Source organism: Prionailurus bengalensis, chromosome E4 (assembly GCF_016509475.1).
Source record: "Prionailurus bengalensis isolate Pbe53 chromosome E4, Fcat_Pben_1.1_paternal_pri, whole genome shotgun sequence".
Classification (NCBI taxonomy): Eukaryota; Metazoa; Chordata; class Mammalia; order Carnivora; family Felidae; genus Prionailurus; species Prionailurus bengalensis.
In genome coordinates this window covers 40224518-40247701 of record NC_057360.1, presented here as the reverse complement: position 1 = coordinate 40247701, position 23184 = coordinate 40224518, and the positions used below count along the sequence as shown (strand labels likewise).

At 47.4% G+C, this 23184-nt stretch overlaps 1 protein-coding gene across 13 annotated transcripts in view; it reads right to left on the bottom strand.

The window, feature by feature from the left end:
* Nucleotides 1–490: 490 nt before the first annotated feature.
* Nucleotides 491–23184, bottom strand: part of NAV1 (neuron navigator 1) — a 247703-nt gene continuing 225009 nt past the window's right edge. For 7 of the 13 annotated variants that reach the window (XM_043568835.1, XM_043568840.1, XM_043568841.1 and 4 more), the window contains 17 exons: nucleotides 22575–22658; nucleotides 22220–22331; nucleotides 17889–18010; nucleotides 17111–17119; nucleotides 14020–14216; nucleotides 13570–13762; nucleotides 13309–13477; nucleotides 12449–12546; nucleotides 12185–12280; nucleotides 11786–11945; nucleotides 10867–11102; nucleotides 9894–10048; nucleotides 9680–9751; nucleotides 8991–9187; nucleotides 8132–8250; nucleotides 5942–6139; nucleotides 491–4029 (listed from right to left, as the gene is read on the bottom strand). In XM_043568835.1, coding sequence (XP_043424770.1) covers nucleotides 3934–4029; nucleotides 5942–6139; nucleotides 8132–8250; nucleotides 8991–9187; nucleotides 9680–9751; nucleotides 9894–10048; nucleotides 10867–11102; nucleotides 11786–11945; nucleotides 12185–12280; nucleotides 12449–12546; nucleotides 13309–13477; nucleotides 13570–13762; nucleotides 14020–14216; nucleotides 17111–17119; nucleotides 17889–18010; nucleotides 22220–22331; nucleotides 22575–22658 — 2313 coding nt within the window. In that variant the 3' untranslated portion in view covers nucleotides 491–3933. The remainder of the gene's footprint in view (nucleotides 4030–5941; nucleotides 6140–8131; nucleotides 8251–8990; nucleotides 9188–9679; nucleotides 9752–9893; nucleotides 10049–10866; nucleotides 11103–11785; nucleotides 11946–12184; nucleotides 12281–12448; nucleotides 12547–13308; nucleotides 13478–13569; nucleotides 13763–14019; nucleotides 14217–17110; nucleotides 17120–17888; nucleotides 18011–22219; nucleotides 22332–22574; nucleotides 22659–23184) is intronic. The other 6 variants (XM_043568842.1, XM_043568836.1, XM_043568839.1 and 3 more) reach the window with 1 other exon arrangement.

Sequence of the window (23184 nt, the reverse complement as noted above, 5' to 3'; positions counted from 1 at the left end):
ATAGTGTGACCCTGGTCTCAGGGAGCCAGAAGTGAAGACATGGGGAGATAAGGTCCATCGGGAATCTTGCAAACCAGGAAAACCAAAAAGCCAGAAGTGAAATGAAAGAAAAAAAAAAAAAGTCACTATTTTGTCTGAAACCCTTACGGGCTGTGAGTAGATTAGTTAGAAGGCTGGTAATTTAAAACCAAATGTAGCATGGCAATCAATAAGGACTTCACTGTAGGGTTTGTCCGTGGACAGCAAATCTTTCTTCCTTGCTAGCCTCTAGCTTCCCAATGGTTAGACTACACGAAAAAGACATTGGTATAAGGATTCACACAAAGACAGAGATAAGCACCGTAGAGCTGCCACAAAGCATAGATTTTTAAAAAAATATTCTGAAGCCTCAGAAGATAGGAACCAGCAACAGCAAACTGCTCTTGTGAAAGAGAGAGAGAGAGAGAGAGAGACACACACACACACACACACACAGACATCAGGTCCCATATTAGCCTCCAATTACCTAGTATTTTATTTTTAATGCCTAGGCAGGGATTGAGAAACACATACACTGGACAAAATGTGTTGGTTGTCTTCATCCAGAAATGAGAGGGACTCTGCTGAGGAACCTCTCCTGCAGTTGTGGCTCTCCTCAGAAGTTGATTTTGGGTATTGACCCATGTCCTCTGCTAGCCCACTTTGGTGAGGAATGGAGATGAGGGTCTGGAGAGGAAGGGGAGAGCACACATCCCAGTCCTAGACAGGCTGGGTTCTTCTGAAGGTGCCTGGGGGCTGAGAATTTAGCTGGGGGACCCAGTTTTCATTTTTGGAGGGATCCCAGTAGCCTCAACTAAGAAGCATGTGCGTAGGTAGGAGAGGATGCTGTGGATTTGCTCTTGCCATCAATTCCAGGGCAGTAAGGGGGAGCTCAGCTTTTCTGCTTCAGAGAAGTCTGGATGAGCACCCCAAGGGGTTATAGCACCATGAGGAGGCTCAACCTTCTGCAGTTGCCACATAACCATGATTCCTTGGTGAGATGATAGATCCCCACAATGAGGGGCCCAAGTGCGCAACTGTAAACAGGGTCCCAGGCTCCAGAGGGAAAGCTGAGGCTGCAGTGCTACCTCATTAGACGGGAACACGCTTTTTGGAGGAAAGCAACCAGAGACCTGGGCTAAATGCAGCAGTCAACTCAGAGTAGAGGGTGGTGGGTCCCAAGAATAGAGATTAAAATTCATACCAGGAGAGGCCTCCAGAAGCAACCTGTTGAGGATCCAAGGAAAATTCCCGGTGGTATCCATGGTTACCAGGGAGACAAGAATCCCTTTGGAGGTCTGAGGCAGTTGGAATGGAGGAAGGGGCTCTCCCCTTTCCTTTTTCTCAAGTAGCCAGTAACATCCATGCTAGAAGGCACTGGCTGGGCAGCACCAGAAAGTAGAGAATTAAAGGCTCAACCACCTTATCAAGGTGGCATTACAAGTCTGAGCCTTGCCATGGGACTGGAGCTAAGGACAGGGTTCAGAAGAGGCCTCGGTCCAAAGAAGGCCCATCCGGTCTTCCCTTCCTTCCAAGTTAGAACACCCAGCTCTGGGGTGTCCTCATTCTGCACAGCAGAGACCTTAAGGCAGTGATTTCAGCACCATCCTTGAACAAACATCCTCTTCCCACCACAGAATTGCATATTTTACAGCTGAGTTGGTTGGGGATCTTCACAGCTCACGGACTTAGCAGCAAAAGCAGTAATAGTCTCCATCATAGAGGACCCTGTCATCCCTGGGAGCTACCAGGTGAATGCAGAAGCTTTCGTGGGGAGCAACCCGAACCATCTTTTGGACCTAAATGGAAATATCCTGATGTCAAGAGTCCGATGCATGTATTCCTTGGTTGGGGAGGACAGAATGGTCCAGGTTCGTATGCCTAGAAGTTCTGATAAGGTCTTGTGCTACTTAGGAATCTGAACAACAAGTGCTTGGACCCAGGCTGATCACATATCTTTGATCTGCAGAACCCTGAGACTTCATCTTCACCAGGCGGTTCAACCTGGATCTGGTCCCACGGGGTCTTCCAGAAATGGCGGGAAGAGAACTTGCCCACTTGAGATAAAGCAAGATTCCGTAGTCCTTCAGGGTCCATCTTGACTGATCCCCAGACCTTCTACCCCCCGTGTATTGGACATCTAATCAAAGGCTTCTTTCTAGCTGGCAACTTGGGTTTTGGCTACATTTCTTAGATGATCCTGAGGGTCTAGATAAGAAGATGTGCATTTAATGGAGGTTAAGATTTCCTACTAGGTTGTGAATATAAGGGCTCAAGTCTCGTCATTTTTTTTTTTTTTTAAACCTAGTGACTGACAGACAGTGAGTACTCCGTGTTTGTTGAATGAAGGCATACAGACTACCAAACCTTTGGGGCAACTTCTGCTACAGCTGGATCCCTTTGGAAGGCAGATCTTTGCCACCAAATCAAATTCCTTGAGCCTTATATTCTGATTGGGAGTATTTCACACGGATGTCCAGTCTCTTATAGGTGAGTATTTACTTGTCAAAAACAAATAGTAAAGGCCAGCTAGGGATTTTGGATTCAGTCGAGCAGAGTGAGTGCCATCAGAATAGGGCAGTGAGGGGCCAAACAGGCCACAAGACAAAGGAATAGTTCTAGTTTCCTGGTTTTCCTCCCAGTCCAGTGTGAAGCTCAGAGTAGATCATCTATCAACACGGGGCGGTACCCTTTTAAGTCAGAGACTGACAGCTGAGCATCCAAGCAAAACGTGTGCTTTCTCAAAAGGGAAGTCAAGGTTCTTCTACTACTTCTGTCTGAGCCAATGCTTCATGTCTCATGTAAGTCCCAAGAACGCCAGAGATAGTGGGGTGGCAGGTATCTAGCTAGGGCCAGTTAGATGGCATCAGATTCTCCAGAGAAAACCCACTTGGCAAAGCCAAACTAGGCCCAGGAAAAGCAATCCAAGCATTTTGTGGGCACGAGAGGAGATGGGGGGGGGACAAAGAAATAAAGGAAGGAAGAAAGGAAAAAAGAAAGAAAGAAAGAAAGAAAGAAAAAGAGAGAAAGAAAGAAAAAAGAAAGAAAGAAAAGGAAAATCAACAGGCACATGGGAGGGGAAAAAAAAGAAACGAAACAAAAAGCGAAAATAAAAAATAAAAAAAGTAGGGTTTATTGACGGTCATGCATGTTAAATTAAAGGGTGTAAGACAGGGCTAGCAGTCTTTCTCGGAAGGCTGGAATGTTATTTTTGTGGTGTGGTGACTTCTGAGATAGGCAGCCATCTTGTCATCATCCCTTATGTCATCCAGGGATGGGCAGCGCTCTCTCTACCTTGGCAACTGTTTCCTCTCTCTCCAGCTTCATCTTTCCTTTTTTTTTTTTTTAAATACCTTTTACAGATTGATTTAAACATTTTTTAAACCACATGCTTCTTTTTCTTGGCTCCAGCCAGATCTCTGGGGGAAGAAGAGTGATTGGCAGTGGTGACAGAACTCGGAAGGGTCTGTGAGAAATTCTGGGGAGCTTCCACCTCCCTCAGGTTTCCCCACACAGGGCTGTCTCTCTCAGAGCTGTTCATGAGAATCATTTAGGAACTGCTGCAGGTTTTGCTGATGTCTTCTGAGCCCCTCCCCAGAAAGCCTAGGAGTTTCGAATTGAGACAAGAAATCAAGGAAAAAGACCCAGAATCATCTTTTCCCCAAAGTCATGAGAGGAGGCCAGTAAATGGATCTAGGGGACACAAGTTTCCAAACTCCACCCCACCAGTCCTTCCTAGGAAGTTCTCGAAGGTGCAGCACCAAGAACCTGCCCTCTTCCTTCACCTCCTCCTCCCCCTCCTGTTCTCCTCTTGGGCCGGAGAGCCAGTGCTCTGGAAGAAGAGAGGGGAGAGGAGGAGAGAACGTCGCTCCTGCCGGCATTCTGCTGTCCGGGGTGACAGGGACTGTTGGGCCCTCAAAGTGTGGCCTGGAGGTTGGGGTCCAGGATGGTTTCTCGATCTGGAGACTCAATGTAATTGGCAGCTTCTTGAAGCTTCAGCAGCATGGCCATCTAAAAAGGGCAAAAGGATGGATTAATGAGAGTTAGGACTCAGGGTCCCGCCCCCAGAAGGGAAACCTAATACAATCTAGATCCTGGGTCTGATTCTTGTTTCGTAAGTGATTTAGAGCCCAGAGAGTTTACAAGTGGCTTATGAAAAAGCAGCAGTGAAGGGGCACCTGGGTGGCTTAGTCAGTTGAGCGTCCGACTCTTGGTTTCGGCTCAGGTCATGATCTCAGGTTCGTGATATTGAGCCCTGCATCGGGCTCTGCACTGAAGGCATGGAGCCTGCTTGGGTTTCTCTGTCTCCCTCTCTCTCTGCCCCTGCCCTGCACCTACTCTCTCTCTCTCAAAATAAATGAAAGAAAGAAAGAAAGAAAGAAAGAAAGAAAGAAAGAAAGAAAAGGCAGCAATGATTACTTAAACCCTGTCTGTAAGCATGTGTGTGTGATGTTCAGGAGTGTGGCTGAGACATAAGGTGCCCTGCCGTGAGCTGATGCCCAAACAGCGGAGACCCCATCTGCTTCTAGGGCGCTCACACTCTAGAAAAAGACAGAAGGCACGTACACACTGACTAATATTGGGAGGGATGTGCAAAGTGGCCCTAAGAACATCTGTGTCTGTCAACTTCTTCCAATAGATGATAACCAGTGTTATCATGAACCAGATTCCCCTGGCTCACGTACCCTAGTGCTCTGTGTCAAGTCTAAACTCTTCAGTGTAATTCACCTCCTTCCTTCTTCCCTCTCTACCTCTCACTCTCCCCTGGTTCTTCAAGACTATGACCCTCCATTTTAGCTAAGTACGCCTGGTTGGTTCTTTATCGAATCTTCTCTCTACCCTTTTATTTACATGATCACTAACAGTCTTCCAACTTAATGGCTTTTTTTTTTTTACACAGATAACTACATTTTTAACAAAGTCAAAATTGAAATGAAAGTGTGTTACGTGGAAGAATTTCTTGCAAGGTAAAACGGCAAGGTCACAGAAGTTGTGCACATTGAAATTTTAATATAAGCTGCCAAGTTATCTTTGAAAATGACTTTGCTAATGAACACTCCCACCAGCAGAGTAGGAAGCCTGTGCTTCCAAACACTATTTTTGCAGTGTGAAATGGTTATCTCCTTATTTGGATGTGCATTCCCGCAATTACTAGAGAGGTTACGGATCTTTTTATATTTTTATTGGCCGTTTGCACTTCCTCCAGTCAAATGCCTATTCATATCTTTTGTCCATTCTTCTATTTGGAAATTTTGTGGCAAGTTTTATATATTCTATTTTTTTTAATGTTTATTTTTGAGAGAGAGAGAGAGAGAGAGAGAGAGAGAGACAGAGTGCAAGCCGGGGAGGGGCAGAGAGAGAGAGGGAGACACAGAATCCGAAGCAGGCTCCAGGCTCCCAGCTGTCAGCACAGAGCCTGACGCGGGGCTCGAACCCACGACTGGACCCATGACCTGAGCTGAAGTCGGACACTTAACTGACTGAGCCACCCAGGTGCCCCGGGAAGTTTTATATATTCTAGATACCAATCCTCTTTTGGTTACAAGCCTTGCAAATATTTGCCCCTAGTTGGTCACTTGTCTCAGACTGCTTCTTACAGGGGCTCATGAAATCCACTGAGCTGAGGCAGTCCTCAGGACAGCACCAGAGCATAGAGGGAGAGGTAGTGACCATGCATCCTACCTGGGATCTGCCTGAGACTTGGCTCTTTACTAGAGTATATCTTGCCAGCATGCATTATTATTTAGCTTAAGCTAGGTTGCAGGCATATGATCTTTATAACCCAGGATTCTGAGAGTTGAGCTCCTCACTGACCTCCTCCTAGTCCTGGGCTTGCTGATACCCTTCAGTGTCCATCAGGGTATGCACAAAGGGTTCAATTCCATAATACTCTTACTTTTACCTTAGAATGGCTTCTACTCACCAGAGGGTCCGAGTCCAGAGAACTTGGGGTGCTATCTTTGACTGTCCTATCCTCAGGAGGTGAGGCAATGCTATGAGGGCCCACGGTAGGTGGAGGCAAGTGGTACAGCTTCGACTGGTCTTGTTGGGCTGATGGCCAGGGAAGAGTGTCCCGGACCCACTCCACTGGGTCCTCCCAAGCAGCTTTCTGTCCATGGACCTGGATAGAAGGGGAAATGTGAGTACTGGCAGAGGAATCCACAGGTAGAAGCTTGCTCATGCAGTCTCCTGATGGTCATACGGACTTCCTAAATGGAAAGCCTTGAGGCTCTGATCCCCCATGGAATTTTCTGAGTTTCCCAACAAAAGAAGTAAGTTGGTGTCAGCTGGTAAAACTACTTTGGAGGATAATTTGGTAGACTGTGTTAAATACTTAACATGTACCCATCTTATGGTCCCATAATTTTACTTTTTGAGTAAGAAATTCTCCCACTTTAGTAATCATATCTTCTTCTAAAATGTTTAAAAATTTTTAAGTCAAAAAATTTTTTTAATGTTTGTTTATTTTTGAGAGAGAGAAAGCGAGCGCATGAGTGGGGAGGGGCAGAGAGGGAGACACAGAATCCTTAGCAGGCTCCAGGCTCTGAGCTGTCAGCACAGAGCCCAATGTGGGGCTTGAACTCACGAACCAGAAGATCATGACCTGAGCTAAAATTTAACTGACTGAGCCACCCAGGCGGCCCTAAATTTTTTTTAATGTTTATTTATTTTTGAGAGCGAGAGAGATGGAGTGTGATTGGGGGAGGGGGAGAGAGAGAGAGGGAGACACAGAATCTGAGGCAGGCTCCAGGCTCTGAGTTGGCAGCACAGAGCCCAACGCTGGACTCAAATTGTGAAATCATGACCTGAGCCGAAGTCAGATGCTCAGCTGACTGAGCCACCCAGGTACCCTTAGTAATCATATCTCACAAAAAAAATTCTGACTTTGGAGCACCTGGGTGGCTCAGTTGGGTTAAGGATCTGACTTTGGCTCGGGTCATGATCTCGAGGTTCATGAGTTCAGGCTCTGTGTTGGGCTCTGTGCTGACAGCTCAGAGCCTGGAACCTGCTTAATACAAAATTAAGTGAAATAATGTTTTCTGGCATCAGTTTCACAGATAGTGTCTCTAGAAATTTACCATGTCCTTAGGGGATATCTATTACAATAACAAATGACTATTTATGTTTTATTTTTTATTCTTTTTCGTATTTTTTTTTTTAGGATCCAAAGCAGGCTGTATACCCTGACAGCAGAGAGCCTGATGTGGGGCTTGAACCCAGGCCATAAGATCATGACGTGAGTGGAAATCAGATGCTTAACCAACTGAGCCACTCAGGTACACCAATAACAAATTACTTTTATGGAAAATATATGGCCAATAGGGGTCCAGACATTGCATTATAGTTCACTAGGGCTGGAATAGACTATAGTGATCATTATGTCCTACTTCACGGGAAAAAAAAACTGGGGATGTTTTAATAAAATGACCTCTTCCTTTTGCATTCTTATTTGCATCCTTCTTATTCTAACTTCTAAAAATCTTTTCACATATTTCACATCTTCAAAACAACCCAGTGATTTAGGCAGAGCAGAATTTATTATCTCCTTTCTTCCATAGAAGGATGTTTAAAAAGGTTATGGGACTGGGCCAAAGTAACATTTTTATTAGTAGTTAATAGTAGGGTTTTACTTAATTCTTAGCTTGGTGATTTCTCTATTTGATCCTCTTTTTTAAAAATATTTATTCATTTTTGAGAGAGTATGAGTGGGGGATGGGCCAGAGAGGGGGGCGACAGAGGATCTGAAGCAGGATCTACACGGACAGCCCTGAGCCCAATGTGGGGATCTCACAAACTGTGAGATCATGACGTGAGCCGAAGTCGGATGCTCAAAAGACTGAGCCACCCAGGTGCCCCTGCTCTGATCCTTAAGAGAGAGGTCTGAGTTGGGCATGGAGCCAGAAGGCCCAGGACTGGACAGGCCACAGAGACAGTGCTCCCATAGCCATTTGCTAAATGGTGACTGGAGACACGGCCTTACTCTACCTAACAGTAGGAAGAGAACCTAACTAATCATAGTAGCCTCATGTCTAACCTTGAAGAGATATTCTGCTTTGTTTGGTGGGACAGCCTGACCTTGGGGGATTGAGTAAAGTCAGACAGTAGGGCTCACCTTGATCCCATCCTTCGCTCCTTCCTGTAGGTAGGGAATGATAGAATTGTTCCACAGGTCAATGAACCAGGTCCGGAAGTCTTCAATGCCAATGGGACAGGACAGAAAGAAGCAAGGGCCTAGGGAAAAGGATGAGGCCATTGAGATGGCTGAGAACTCAGCTCTCCCCAGTCATCTCTCTCTTTTACTTCTTAATACCGGGCAGAGGGATCTGATAACTAAAGGAGTGAAAGAAATGTATTTTTTTTAAAGTTTATTTATTTAAAGAGAGAGCAGGAGTGAGTGGGGGAGGGGCAGAGAGAGGGTGAGAGAGAATCCCAAGCAGGCCCCTGCTGTCAGCACAGAGCCTGGTGCGGGGCTTGATCCCACGAACCATGCGGTCATGACCTGAGCTGAAACCAAGCCGGACACTCAACTGACTGAGCCATCCAGGCGCCGGGGAATAAAAGAAATCTAGAGTCAGGCTGTCCTGAGATTGTTGTCAAGACTAGTGGGAGCGGCTGCCTGGCTGGCAGTCTCATAAACATGGTTCCTCACAAGGTAGAAGCAAGGTGAGGGAGTGACGGGAACCTCTTCCATTCCCTCCTAAACACTTTCCTTCCTTTTCCCTGTTAAGTGCGGGAAAAATGAGGGAGCGGGGTTAGCTTTCTGCTGGTTGAAGTGATTTGCCCCCATCATGGGGCTAACTGCAAGGGGAACACTTCTTAAGTCATTAAGTCGACCTGGGTCTGAAGCCCCGAGGCTTGCCACTCCTTTACATGCTGAGGACTCCAGAAAGAAAGGGGAACACCCCACCGGGTGGCAAAGTCGGAGAGGAAAGCCACCTTCTGACCCCAAGGCGGAAGCTGAACCCCAGTACCGATAAGGAAGTCTGAGGTGCTGTGCTTCTCAAGGAAGGTGTGGAGATGGTACCACAGCTTGGGCACCCAGTCGAGCACCCGAAGCAGCTCTTCCTTGTTGGCATTGATGTCACTGTCCGACTCTACCAGCTTCCTCCTCAGGTAACGAACCAGGAAGCCATTGGCTGGCTCCACGTTGTTGGAGAAGGTCAGCATCCTGCAGCCAGGAATGGGGAGAATGGGGTCGCGGTGGCAATGCGGACACTGTCGGTGCTCATCCCCTGCCAGTCCGTCCCTCCTCCTGCCTGCCTCCCACTGATGCCCGCTGGATTTCTTTGCAAGTAATAGCGGGCTCGGCAGAACTCAGGGCAGTAGCACTGGGCAGGCAGAGCTGACCCTCAAATCAGTGACCCTCTTCAGATAACCCTCTGACCCCAATGACCCAGATGGGGAGGTGGTGTGTGGGCAGAGAACCCAAATTACAGCGTCCTAGCTTCAGCCCCTAGTTTTGCAGTTTGTTCCTCTTCTCGAGGGGTCTCCTCCACCCCGTCACTGACATGGCAAATATACCTAATCTCTCTTCCCAGCCCAGAGGCCCCGCCTAATTCGCTTTCCTTCTGCTACTGCCCCTCTAGTTGGATCCTGGGATTTAACTAGTCTATAGAATCTTAGGTAGGGTTGGAAGGTTCATCCAGGGCACAGTTCTTACCTGAAGCTCAAGTGCAAGCCATGATTGGGTGTCATTTTTACCGGCTGATTGGTGGTACCTATAATATAAGGACTGTGGGAGAAGGAGGAAAAAGGTTTACTTAGACTCGTTTTAACACTTGCTTTCTGCTATTCAGACCCAATGGAAAGCTCACAGGTTGGACCAACCAGGCTCTCTTCCCACTGTGGTGACTTTGGTCCTGAGTCCCGCTTACCATTTGTGGTACTTGCAGGTGAGAGCCCCATTGACCAGCTCACTGATGGAGCCTGCTTCACTCAGGTCATCCAACAGGATCACCAGGGGGACATCCCCAATTCCTGTCTCCCGGTCTATCTGGTTGGCCAGGTTGGAGAGATACAGTTGCAGATCCTGAGATAAGAGAAGGAAGCGGGTCAGCACTCAGGAGTCGAGAGCACTTGGATCAACCTTGGGAGGAAGGCTTCTGGAGAAGCTATGCTAGTTCTGGATTTCCCTGGAGCCTTTGGTTCCTGTCTGATGCATTTTAACATGCGACTGTAGAAGCACGCTACCATGGACTGATAAACCATGGTCCCAAAGGCTCTAAGGCAACCCATCTTAAGCAGTGCCTCTTAAGTCCCCGAAGGGTGGGGATCATATTGTCTATCCTACATGGCTTTTCACTGGGTTGGCACCATGAACCACTCCAATGGACGTGCCTCCCCGTGCTGGGAAGAGCCAAAATTTGAAGCGACTTCAGAGTGTTCAAGAGACATCCGGATTTGGCAGGGAACCGCATAATGTAGAACATTTAATTCTGAGTGCTTCTCCCCAGAAAGTTCAAAGCCAAGGTAAAATGGAAAAGAAATACTGAACAGAAAGGTAGAGGGAAGAAAACAAAAGAAGAGACCGGATTTTCAGGGTTGGCAGAAAGTGAGGTGGAAATAAGGGTGTCGTTTAGTTCAGGATCAGCAAAAAGGAAAGGAGTGTAACAGAGGCTACGGGAAGAATGGAGAAAGAAGGGAAGGGAAAAGCGTGGAAAGAAACTGGGGGCAGAGGAGGGACTAGGAAAGGGGATGCAGTGGGATGGGAAAGAAAAGAACTCTGAAGGGAGAAGATTCGGGCAAAGGGGAGGAAAGGGAAAAGAGGGGGTGGGGAAAGGCCTGGGCAAGGCTTTGGGGAAGCAGAGTCCCAGGCAAAGGCTGGTGGGTGGGTCAGGAGGCAGCTACCTTGCAAGACTGTTGGTGCATGTTGAAAGTGCTGACGATGCCCTCCGTGACTTCGCGGCCGGAACGCTCCACCAAGTATTCAGCCAGCCGGTTGGTCAGGTAGGTCTTCCCTGTGCCGCTGGGGCCCGAGAGGACGAGGCGCCGGTGCTTGAGCAGGAGGCTGATGTAATGCTGCATCATCGGCTTGGGGACCAGCGTCTCAAACACCAGGCTGTCGACGCACTTCTCCTTCAGCCCTGAACCCCCCACCCCGCCCCAGAGAGCATGAGCCACGACCAGGGCCCTGAGGACGGCAAGGGCGCCTGATGGCATTTCTTTCTTCAGAGCCCACTGAAAGAACTCAGAACCACCTGCCCTGTGGTTCCACGAGAATCCCCAAACCCCTAGTTTTGAAAATGCAGATCTTATGTTTTCGGGACATGTTCTGAGCTATGGGTGTGTGGGTGGAGTGAGAAACCCAGGCTTCCTAGAAATTTCTCTGCGAATGAAAATGGCCCTGGGAATAAAAGTTAGGATTGGATCTTACTCATCTTTTTATTTTTTATTGTTATTTTTTAATGTTTACTTATTTTTGAGAGAGAAAGAGAGCAACAGAGGGTGAGCAGGGGAGGGGCAGAGAGAGCGGGAGACACAGAATCCGAAGCAGGCTCCAGGCTCCGAGCTGTCAGCACAGAGCCCGACGTGGGGCTCGAACCCAGGAGTCGTGAGATCATGACCTGAGATGAAGCGGGATGCTTAACTGACTGAACCACCCAGGCGCCCCTTCCTGATCTTTTTATATCTCTCGTCACTTAAGTACAGTGACCAGCACAGTATAGCTTCTCAGTAAATCCTTGTTGAACGAATGTGTGACGGATGGTCTGATGTTCCTCTCCCTCCTTCACCCCGTATCGCTGCACCCGAAGAGACAAAGACTGACCTTTGAGGGAGACCGATATGTTGTTGACGCCCCGGCGGCAGGGAGGCATCTCTGGGGGCTCTGCATCCAATACTCGCTTCACATGGCTGATGCTATAGCCATGGATGGACTCGGTGCTCAGTCCAAGGGTGGAGGCTGGGTCCATCTTAGAAATATAGTCCTAACCGACAAGAAAAGGAGAAAAAAAGGAATAGAGAGGAACACCAAGATGATACAAACACAGATGTACAAGCCACAAATTTTAGAGGGAACACAAGTAGACAGAGTAAGGGAGGAACATGTTTTTCCTAGTTAGCATTTCTCCACGAAGCATCAAAGGTCCCCAAGATCCCAATGCCCGGATGGCTGAATTTCCCATGAGAAGATGAACCACCTTTGTGAGTACATGTATCCCTTTACCTTGAACACTTGGAAAACGGCTTCATCCAGCATCTTCCAGTCAACTTTTCCACTGACCTTGCTACATCCCAGGAAGAATTCCTGTTGCTTCAAGTCCTATACGGCCAAGGCAGAAGGATGTGAGCCTCAGTGCAGATCACTCCAAGAAAGGGAGGGATCATGAAAGGCATTAGCAATGGGGTACTCTGGTTTGGGGGGTATTCAGAGACCCAATTTTCTTGGATAAAAACAATAGTGCGACCAGGCCTTCTTGAAGTTCCTTACCCCTTTGATGATGTGCTGGGGGGGCATCCTCACCACCACCCGAAGGGTCACTTCCTCCTTTGGACCACAAGTACTGATGCCATCCATGGGTGACAGGTCTGTAGACGGTGAAAAATACTATTGGCTTTAGGGGACACCCATAGGCTTTCCTAAACCTTCCAGTCATCATCCTTTCCAAATAAGTATTTCTTACAAAAACTGAAGCCCAAATGAAGGTTCAAGGACCAGGGTCACCTGGGTGGCTCAGTCGGTTAAGCATCTGACTTTGGCTCAGGTCATGATTTCATGGTTCGTAGGTTCGAACCCCACATGGGGCTCTGTGCTGACAGCTCAGAGCCTGGAGCCTGCTTCGGGTCTGTCTCCCTCTCTCTCTGCCCACCCCCAACCCCAGTCGTGCTCTGTCTCTCTCTCTCAAAAATAAATAAACCTTGGGGCGCCTGGGTGGCGCAGTCGGTTAAGCGTCCGACTTCAGCCAGGTCACGATCTCGCGGTCCGTGAGTTCGAGCCCCGCGTTGGGCTCTGGGCTTATGGCTCAGAGCCTGGAGCCTGTTTCCGATTCTGTGTCTCCCTCTCTCTCTGCCCCTCCCCCGTTCATGCTCTGTCTCTCTCTGTCCCAAAAATAAAAAATAAAAACGTTGGAAAAATAAATAAATAAATAAATAAACCTTAAAAAAATTTTTTTTAAAAAAAGGTTGAAGGACCCTAACGACTCTTCGTGTCTCGTGACACTGGCATCTGCTTGGTTTAGGCATCGTTCCCTCCGTGACCTAAGAAAGATGCCACCAGTACAAGTGGAATGGTGTCACAGCGAACCCCTTTTCTTCTTTCCACCCTTAAAAGTTCTCCTCCCAAACAGGTACCTGTGTCTGTGAGACTTGGGCTGAAGGAATGTGTGAGGGCAAGGCCCAGGGAGCGGCGAGGGGATGATAAGGCAGATGATCCAGGGACCTGCCCTGGCGTGGAGCCTGATGAGGGGCCGGGGGCTACCTTCAGCCGGTCATTCTCCGCTTTCAGCAGGTCCACCTCCAACTGTGGCGAGAACAGACAGGGTGGGGTTGCAGGGTTGGACAGATCTCGAGCCTCGGTCTTCCCTTTCCTCAGCTCTCTGCCCAGACACCGACCTGCATGTTGTGCATCGTCTCCCGAAGTTGGTCCAGTTGATGGGCAGAGTTGAGGGCTTCCAAGCGGATGTCTGTGAGCTTCATCTCCTTCTCCCACAGCTCGGAGCGCAGTTCTGATACTTCCTTCTTCTCCGGCTCCTCCTCCTCGTTGCCATGGAACAGCCTAGTGTGGGGAACCGGGTGGGCGGGGCCCCTGTAAGAAAGTGAGAGTGAAGCCAGGTCATGTGGGGAAGCTCTAGAGTGACTAGGGGACACTGAGACCCTTGGCTGGTAGTCTCGGTTCCTCCTGCCCTGAGATAATCAGTAGCAGTAGTGGGAGGGAAGGTCCATCACTGGCCTCACATGCTCCAGGAGACATCTACGGTGCAGGGGCAATCGATGGGCATAGCTGCCAGCTCTGGCCAGCAGCTTACATAGTACTGGGCAGGGTGGCGGGCAGAAAGCACTTACTCGGTGACATCAATGCCCACAGAGGAGGAGTTGGAGGACTTGATGGAGGGCGAAGCAGTCTCTGTGGAGCCGTGCTGTAGTTTGGGGGATGAGGGGGCAGAGGAGTCGGGTGTGGCAATCTCCTCAATATCAGAGTATGAGGAAGCTGACTTGGGTCCCTTTTTTATGCTGAAGGCTTTGTTGAAGGAACTTCGAAGCTAGAAAAAAGCAGATCCAGGCAGAGAGACGTCAGGGCTCCACTCCGGAAACTGGGTGAGGACTGGTCTGGGATTTCTGAGACAGAGAGCTATATAGACAGGGTATTTGTTTGCTGTAATTAAGCCTCCCTCTTAAGGCTTCATTGGCTTCAAGGAATATGGACAGAAGAGTTGCTTAGAAATTAGGGCTGAGAGAAAGTGGACTGTTCTGGTTCACCGTTGTAGGCTATGGGAACTTCTTGGGTCTGCTCTCTCCCACGGGGGAACTGTGCCCCTGAGAAGGGCAGAGAGAAGCCCCCGGAGGCCATATGGTGGCCAATCTCTCAATGACCCAATCCCACCTTCTCCAGCAGACCAATTACTGCTTGCTTAGTCTAGAGCCTTGCTCACTTTGGGTCTCAGGATCCACCTTGACCAGGGCTCATCAGATCAGAATCCATTTACCTATTAACCAGAAACTGGCAATATGATTCTGTGGAAAGCATCAGAAGGGAGTGGCATCAAGTTTCTTTTAGTTCTCTTGTGCTCAGCACATCCCAGAATGATTGAAACAGACACAAGTGCTTTCTACTATTTCCACTCAAGTGTCCTAGAGTAAGGAATATTTCCCAGAATTTCCTCAGAATACTTGGGATACTACAATTGGACCATGGTTTTTTTGTTTTTTGTTTTTGACCTTAGGTGTGTTGATGAGCTTGGGTGTTAGGGCTGTGAGCTAGAGATGCAAACCAGGGCTCTGTCCCACCCATTCACATGCATCCATATAGCATGCACACACGCACAGGGACACAGATATGGGATGGCAGCAAGAGACAGAGAGTAAAGGAGGGGTCGAAGGCTGTAGGGGACAAAAGCAAACCAGATCTTTGGGACAGTGAGAGAAAAGAAAGGAAAATTTGAGGCTACTCTTTCACAGTGTCTCTTCTGGAACACAGGAAGACTGTCAGGTGATGCGTGGAACTGATGGCAGTGTGTGCTGTTGTCTCCCAGGTAGGGCATAAAGGACCAATCTGGCTGTGATGGGGATATGAGAGAGAGAGTATGTGTGCAGTTAGCTAGAGTATGCGCGCAGGGGATATATCATCACTGAGGAGTCAAGATTCTCCCATAATGCTCAATTCTCCACAGAGATGAGGAACCGAGGCTGAAAAGTGACTTGTTTGAGATTGCAGGATTGAAGGAAAGCCTGGGACTGGAACTCAGCCTTCCTAATTTTCAACCCAATAGTCTTCTTTACATTGCTGTAGCTATGGGAAGCTATGTATAAATGAGAGTGAGAGAGAGACAGAGAGACAGAGTGTGTGTATGTAAGTGTGTGCGTGTGTGCGTGTATGTATGTATGTGTGTGTGCAGAAAGAGATCCTGTGACCACAATCTGCCTGGAGCACATGCCCTGTAAGATCACTAAGATCCTGAGAGAGAGAGAGAGAGAGAGAGAGAGAGAGTAGTGTTCTCTGTGTCGCTCAGGACCCCCAAAGCCCAACTGTTGGCAGATGTTGACTGGTGTCAGATGGTGAAGGATTCCCTGAGTTCGGGAAACAATGGATCAATCAAGCAAAACGAAACAGACTTTTTTTTTTTTTTTTTTTTTAAGTAGCCTTCGACCAGCACAGAGCCCAACGCAGGGCTTGAACTCACGATCCTGCAATCAAGGGTTGGACGCTTAACCAACTGAGCCACCCAGGCACCCCAAAACAGACTCTTTACTGAGGGACTTCTCAGTTCTTCCTACGTGGATGTGCACTATAGAAATGCAGGCCTTCTCAAATTCGATGATGGCATCACTGTTTTAAGGGGCATCTCCATGGACTAGAGCACAATACATTCTGGGAAATGCTAACCTAAAGAATCAAGTTTAAATAATTAGCCTAGCATTTCAGGCCCTTCATATCTGTGCCTCACTGTACTCAGTGCTCTAGCTACACTGATTTTAATCCCTGCCCCACTGTTCCCCTTGTGACTAGACAGTGTCTGTGTAGAAAGCCTCGCGGCACACTCTCCTGTCAAAGTCACATCTCAGTTTAACTTCTACCTCCTTTGTGGGGTTTCCCCTGCCTTCTGTAATTAGTTTCATCTATGAGCTCCTTTAGCACCCCCTGGCTGAATTAAGCATTTCGGCACCGTTGGACTGTTATCAATATTATATGTACAATTTTGGTTTTTGTCTCCTCAGCAATTCTGCAGGCTCCTTGATGGTTCAAATTACAGGCTCCACTTTTCACATCCTTCGTAACACTTGGCACAATGTTAGGATAGGGTTCGTGGACCTCAGATGTCTGGGTTTTTCTGGGTTCACCTTCTGCTTGTCTGAGAAGCTATACTGTAACCCCTGAAATGTCTTTGGAAACTCCATGGATGCTCAGAGGGCTTCAGGTCTGCGGGTGGTTTGAGGGTGCCCTGGATTGAATCATAACCCCTTCTATCTCTGGTTCATCTCCCTATAGAGCGAAATGTCCAGGCGAGACCCAAACTGAACTGGCCTCTGGAAATTGTGGTCAAGATAATGTTCATCCAGTGATTCTCTTCCATTTTGGGCTTCTAGGGTTTAAGGAACAACACAACAACAAAAATCAGAAAGCTCATTTTCTGGATAGGGGAACTCAAATTGACTGCTTTTATAACAGTCTGATTTTGTAAAAAGGGGAAGACAGGAGGGAATAGATCAGGATTTTGTTAACTCTCCCATTTGGCCCCCAACCAGACCACTCCTCTGTCCTCATGTGGGGCAGCCGTGGATGGACCATGCAGTGGAGTGAGTTAGGAACTCTGGGGTGGTTGTTACGGTTAGTTTTATGAGTGGCCGCTCTTTCTTTAAGGGAGGGAGTTGCTCTGGAAATGGGGAAGGTATGGCAAAAGGAAAGAGAAAACAAGGAGAGAGGAACTGGGTCTCTTACCTCATAGACCTGGAAAAAAATAGGGATTTGAAGTCAGCATTTTGAAGGGAAAAAAAAAGAAGCAACACTTAATCACTCATTTCACACAGCTGGGACCCATCTGTGCTACACAAAGCTTTGGGGGCCAGTGCTATTGAACAGGGGACAGAGGAGCAAGACACCTCCATTAGGGGATCCTCTCCTTCCCATAGGCAGCAGAGGAGCTAAAAGTGTTTTAGATCTGCCTATAGAATTGCAGAAAGGTCATCCGAAGCCAGTTTAGGGCTATCAGGAGCCAGCTGGGGGAGTCGGTGGGGGGAACTATGTCTGGACTAGTCAACAATAACATAAAGGTTCCTTTTGAAGTATTATGGAAAGTTCCATAAATACTTCTCCAAAAAAAAGTGAAGAAATGACTTCCAGGAGCATCGGGTATGAATGGCTTTGTTCAGAAAATCTTCTCTCCGTAGTAGAGAAGGAAATGGGCGAGGGGATTGATAGGACGTTCCCTGCTAGAGATTTCTTTCCGTTGCCAAATTACTTTGGGTCTAATCGAAGGCATGGAGAACCCAAGGCAAGTGGGTGTGCATAAGGGCTGGAGGGATGGCCTTGGTACAAGTGGGGTATGACTGGGATCAAAGGAGAGTTTAGCAGACTTTGCTCTGAGCAGATACCTGGGGCTTTGTGTTAACCCCAAGGGACCATATCTTGGTTGGTTCTGGAAGGAGCCAATCCCTACGCTGAGGTGGAGGTGGCCCACCATGGCTCCTCACAGTTCTCGCCCCCAACCTATACCTACCCAGCTCTTTTTCTTCTTCTTTTTTGCATCAGCGTCCTTGCCACTGCCAATGCTGGAATGGCTGGTGATGCTGTTGAGGCTCGAGATGCTATCTGAGGAGTTCTGCCTCTTGATCCGGAGTTCTAGGGGCCACGAACAAATGGGAAGCACACACAGGGTAGATTTAAAGAAGACGTGAGACTTAAGGCACGTCTAGCTGCCAAACGTAGACGAGAAGGGTACCAACCAACTCCTACAGCCACATTTTTCGTTTTCTGGATAATTTCTGTCAACGAGCATTTATGGAGTGCCAATCATGTTTCAACATTAAAAACATGCTAAAGGTGTGCTCACTGCGGCAGCCCATATACTAAAAAAAAAAAAAGTGCTAAAGGTAAAAAAAAAAAAAAGTAAGAATGTAAGTTAAGAAATGCTTCTTCTCCTCAAGACGCTTCCAGTGTGGTAGGGTAAAAAGCAGTACACAGACTAATGAACTCAGCCTGATTAGGTCTGAGAAGGGCTTAATGAAAGCTTGCTCTCAATACTTTGGTGGAGACATCAACTTACCGCTTTTTTTGTAAGGAAACCCTACCCCCAATGTGGGGCTCGAACTCATCACCCCAAGATCAAGAGCCGCATGCTCCACAGACTGAGCCAGCGAGGCACCCCTCAACGTACCATTTTTCATGATTTTCCCCCTGTAATACTTGCCTGCCTGGTGCTCCAAGGCCAAGCATAACTAGCCACTGTCCTGCATTTAACCTAAATGAGCTTTTGTTTTCTTATCTGATGGGTAGAAAATCCTTTTAGCTCCCTGAGAAGGTTTGGAATGGCATAAAAAATGACCCACATTTCCACCACAGGGAAGGAAAAAGCTAACCAAGGAGGAAATGTTTGAGTCTTGAAAGAACAGAAGTTTTTCAGACAGGAACGCTGGGAAAACTACTTAGGGCCAAAGAAAAAGTACATGCAGAGGCCCTGTGCAGGGCTCTGGCTTTGCTTTGTGGAACCTCAGGCAGACTGGAATGGGAAGCAGCACAGGGAGCACAGCAAGAGGTGGGGGTGGAGGTCAGGTTCAGGCCAGGTCAGGGAGAGCCCTGAATGCCTTTTTAAGGATATTTGCCTTTGTGCCGTAGGTAATGAGCAAGAACAGCAGAGATTTTGAAGCAAGGGCAAAATATAATCAGATTCTTAAAAATTATTATGCATTTCTGGTCATGGAGAGAGTGAGAAAATAAACCAGAAACTACCCACATCTTCACTGAACAGCTCTTGTTTCTAGAAGGACAGCTGCAAACATCTACTCAACTAGCTCCCTATCTCCGATCTAACCCTCCACTTCCTCTTTCAACAGGGTATCATAGTAAGTGCTATGAAAAAACAAATCTGCTGGCATCGTTCTGCAGTAGGCAAGATGTTAACATTGGAGGAGACTGGCTGTCCATTTCTTTGTAATTACAGGTGAGTGTGTGATTATGTCAAAATAAAAACGTTTTAAAAATCTGATTATATTTATATTTTGAAGGTAATGAAAAAAAGGCCTAACAGGGCTAGATCTTAGAAACCTTGGTGTATTGCCTGTGTGTGTTTGTGTGTGTGTGTGTGTGTGTGTGTGTGTTGTGAAAGGGTTTTTTGTTTTTTTTTTTTTTTGATCACCTACTATATGCCTCACACCATGGTGAGCTCTTCTGATTCGATACAACAAACTTCTGGTTAGGTACTATGTCTATTTTACAGAAGTCAAGTAAAGTAAGTACCAAAAATTATTCCAGTTTGAAAAATGGGGGTCCCTGGTGATTTTAGTGAAAGCAGTTTTGGTAGGATGATAGTAATGGAAGCAAATTAGAGTAGGGTTAGGTGAGAAAGGGGCGTGGAGGGTAAGTTGGTGAAGGAAGGAGTGAAGATTATAATTAGAAGGGATGTAGGTAGATACATCTTTTTTCTTCTTTAAAGATAAATGAGCCTTTAGCCGCATTATAAGCAGAGAGGAAGGAGTGAATGGAGAATAAGAGGTCAAAGATGTACAAAAGTATGTGTATGTGTTCTGGGGATATCAATGCTAGGGGGAGCATCCCCAAGCATTAGATAAGGGATCCCTCTTGGCCAGAAAGGGCAGCCCCTTCTAACGAAATGGGAGAAAAATAAGTAAGGATTCGATGAATATAAATTGATGGAGTGGGGGAAGAGTCCATGGAGTTCTTACTTGAAAGTGTTTTATTTTCTTGAGTAAGGAGGAGGCAGAGTCTATGTTCAGAGTGAGGCAGGTCAGTGGTGGAATAAGGGGCTGGAGAACACTGATAGAAGTTGGGGATCACTGGGACGCCTGGGTGTCTCAGTCCGTTGAGTGTCTTACTCTTGATTTCAGTTCAGGTCATGATCTCAGATTTGTGAGATCGAGCCCCACATCGGGCTCTGTGCTGACAGCATGGAGCCTGCTTGGGATTCTCTCCCTCTCTCTCACTCACGTTCTTTCTGTCTCTCTCAAAATAAAAATAAATAAACATTAAAAAAAAGAAGTTGGGGACCACTGATAGTGGAATAAAAAGGAAAACAGGCTTCAGGCAAGTTAGAGGACCATCCAAGTACCCTGGAAGCCCTTCTGGAGTCAGAGATTGCAGGATTTGGGGGCATCAGACCACTACTCATCTTGACTTTCTCTAGCAAATCTGACTGTTTGGTTGTTAAATGCCAAGGCTAACTTGTCATTTGAGCCCCATGTAACCCATGTGATCTCTGTCTCATTTGAAGAGTAGACTGCATCACCCTTGGAGAACAGAAAGGAGGATCAAATAAGAATATATATGTGTGTGTATATAAAAAGGTGAAGTGCTAACTTTTTAAAATTTATTTTTTAAAATTTACATCCAAGTTAGTTAGCATATAGCACAATAATGATTTCAGGAGTAGATTCGAGTGATTCATCCCCTACATATAACACCCAGTGCTCATCCCGACAAGTGTCCTCCTTAATGCCCCTTGCCCATTCAGCCCACACCCCCCAACCCAAACCCCTCCAGTAACCCTCAGTTTGTTCTCTATATTTAAGAGTCTCTTATGTTTTGTCCCCCTCCTTGCTTTTATATTATTGTTGCTTCCCTTCCCTTATTAAAGTGCTAATTTTGGGGGCTTCATTTTGTAGAGCAGTTTTAGGTTCACAGCAAAATTGAAAGGAAGGGGCAGGGCTTTTCCAATCACCCCATCCCCCACACATGCGTAGCCTCCCCCACTCTCAGCCTCCCCCACCAGACGGATGCATTTGTTACAACTGATGAGTCTGCGGGGACACATCATTATCAGCAGAGTCCACAGCTGACATGAGGGTTCACTCTTGAGGTTATACATTCTACGGGTTTGAACAAATACATTCACAGGTAGTCACCGTTATAGTATCATCCAGAGTACTTTCGCTGCCCTAAAAATCCTCTGTGCTCCGCTTATTCACCCCTGCCTGTCCCCTGAGCAATCACTGATCGTTTCACAGTCTCCATAGCCTTGTCTTTTCCAGAATGTCACAGAGTTGGAGTCATACAGCACGCAGCCTTATCTCATCGGCTTTTTCCACTTAGTAACGTGCGTTTGACACTGCTCCGTATCTTTTCATAGCTTGATAGCTCATTTCTTTTTAATGCTGAGTAATGTTTCATTGACTGGTTACAGCACAGTTCATTCATCCGTTCACCTACTGAAGGACATCTCAGTTGCTTCCGAGTCTTGGCAATTATGAATAAAGCTGCTATAAACATTCAGGCTTTTGTGGAGACATAAAATTTCAGCTCCTCTGGGTAAATACCAAGGAGTGTGACTGCTGGATCATATGGTAAGATTACTTTTAGTTTCTTTTCTGTTTTTTTTTTTTTAAATGTTTTGTTTATTTTTGAGAGAGCGCAAGCAGGGGAGAGGGAGGGAGACAGGGAGAGGGAGGATCCAGAGTGGGCTCCGTGCTGACAGCAACAAGCCCGATGTGGAGCTTGAACTCACGAACTGTGAGATCATGACCTGAGCCGAAGTCAGACGCTCAGCTGACTGAGCCACCCAGGTGCCCCTGGATTTACCTTTGGTTTCTTAAGAATAAAGTGCTCTTTTAATGATGGTCTTTGATGACTCTTGGGCTCTGTCCTAAAGGTTCGGGGGAAGACCCATGGGGATTGCAGGTCTGCTCAACTCTCCCTCATCCCCAGGGATGGTAGGATCATGCCCTTGGCTCTGACCAGTCCAGAGCATCACACTGAAAGGCATCAAAGGGCCCGCACCTTCTGAAAACTTGATATGGGACCCGGCATATTATAGGCATAGGTAAAAATTTCCAACAACCCCATTCCTGTTCTCCTTCAACCTGAGGCTGGATGTCCTACCTTTGGGTGTGGTTTCTGAGGCATTGAGGGCTCCCTGAATGACTGCCTGTGCTTCAGAGTTCTTTTTCTTCAGAAAGTCGATGGTTTCTCGTAAATCCAGCAGCTCGGTGTCCTAGGAGAGATATGACAATAGTGTCATTCGTTGGGATTAGGAGCGCCTACTGTGCGCCAGGCAACAGGCGAGGCACTGGAATTCCACCAGACTTGATAGAGAAGGCACGGGACGGGGGCAGTTGTGCTGAGGGGCACGGTGAGAACTCAGGGTGACGGGAAGGGAGGGAGAATCTGGTGCTCAGGAGAGAGGGGGTGAGGTTAGCCTTAGCCTGTATGCCAGGAGAACTCCCAGCTCCCTTACCTTCTCCTCTGCTGTCTCTGCCAGGTGTCGGAGACGGGATGTCATATTCACTAGGCTCTGCTCGAAAGCTGCCACTAGATTAGCCTGAAATAAACATGTCAGGAGGTTCCTACGTTGCCTGAGGCTTGGGAAAAGAAAAGCCTATTACGGGAAGTAGTTGGAGCTGATATTCTGTGTCTCAGCACTGACCATTGCTGACAAACCTTTTGGTGATTTTTAAACATCGATTTCCCTGAGCAGACAAGGTGGAATTCAAACACCTTTCTGGCCTGAAGAGATTTCCTGGTGGGGACCAGCTTCTTGAATGATGACGTGGCACAGAGAGCATTAGGGTAGGGCAGGTTTTTGGAGGCTCTAGGAGACTTGGGTCCTGGTACCTATCATCACCAGAGGTGGGACTGTCCCTCGCTCTTCTGGGACATTCCTATTATCTTGGTTTAACTCTTCCGTTGTCTGGCGGACTGGCCCCCATGGGTCTAAGTCACCTCCCAGCATAAACTGGTGCTTCTTTCCACCTCTGCTCTCAAGTGCCCTCTGTTCTTAACTCCATCCTGTGTCTCCTAGTTCCTGGTTTCTTCGGGCTGTCTTTGCAGGGCTGGAGAGGAGGAGC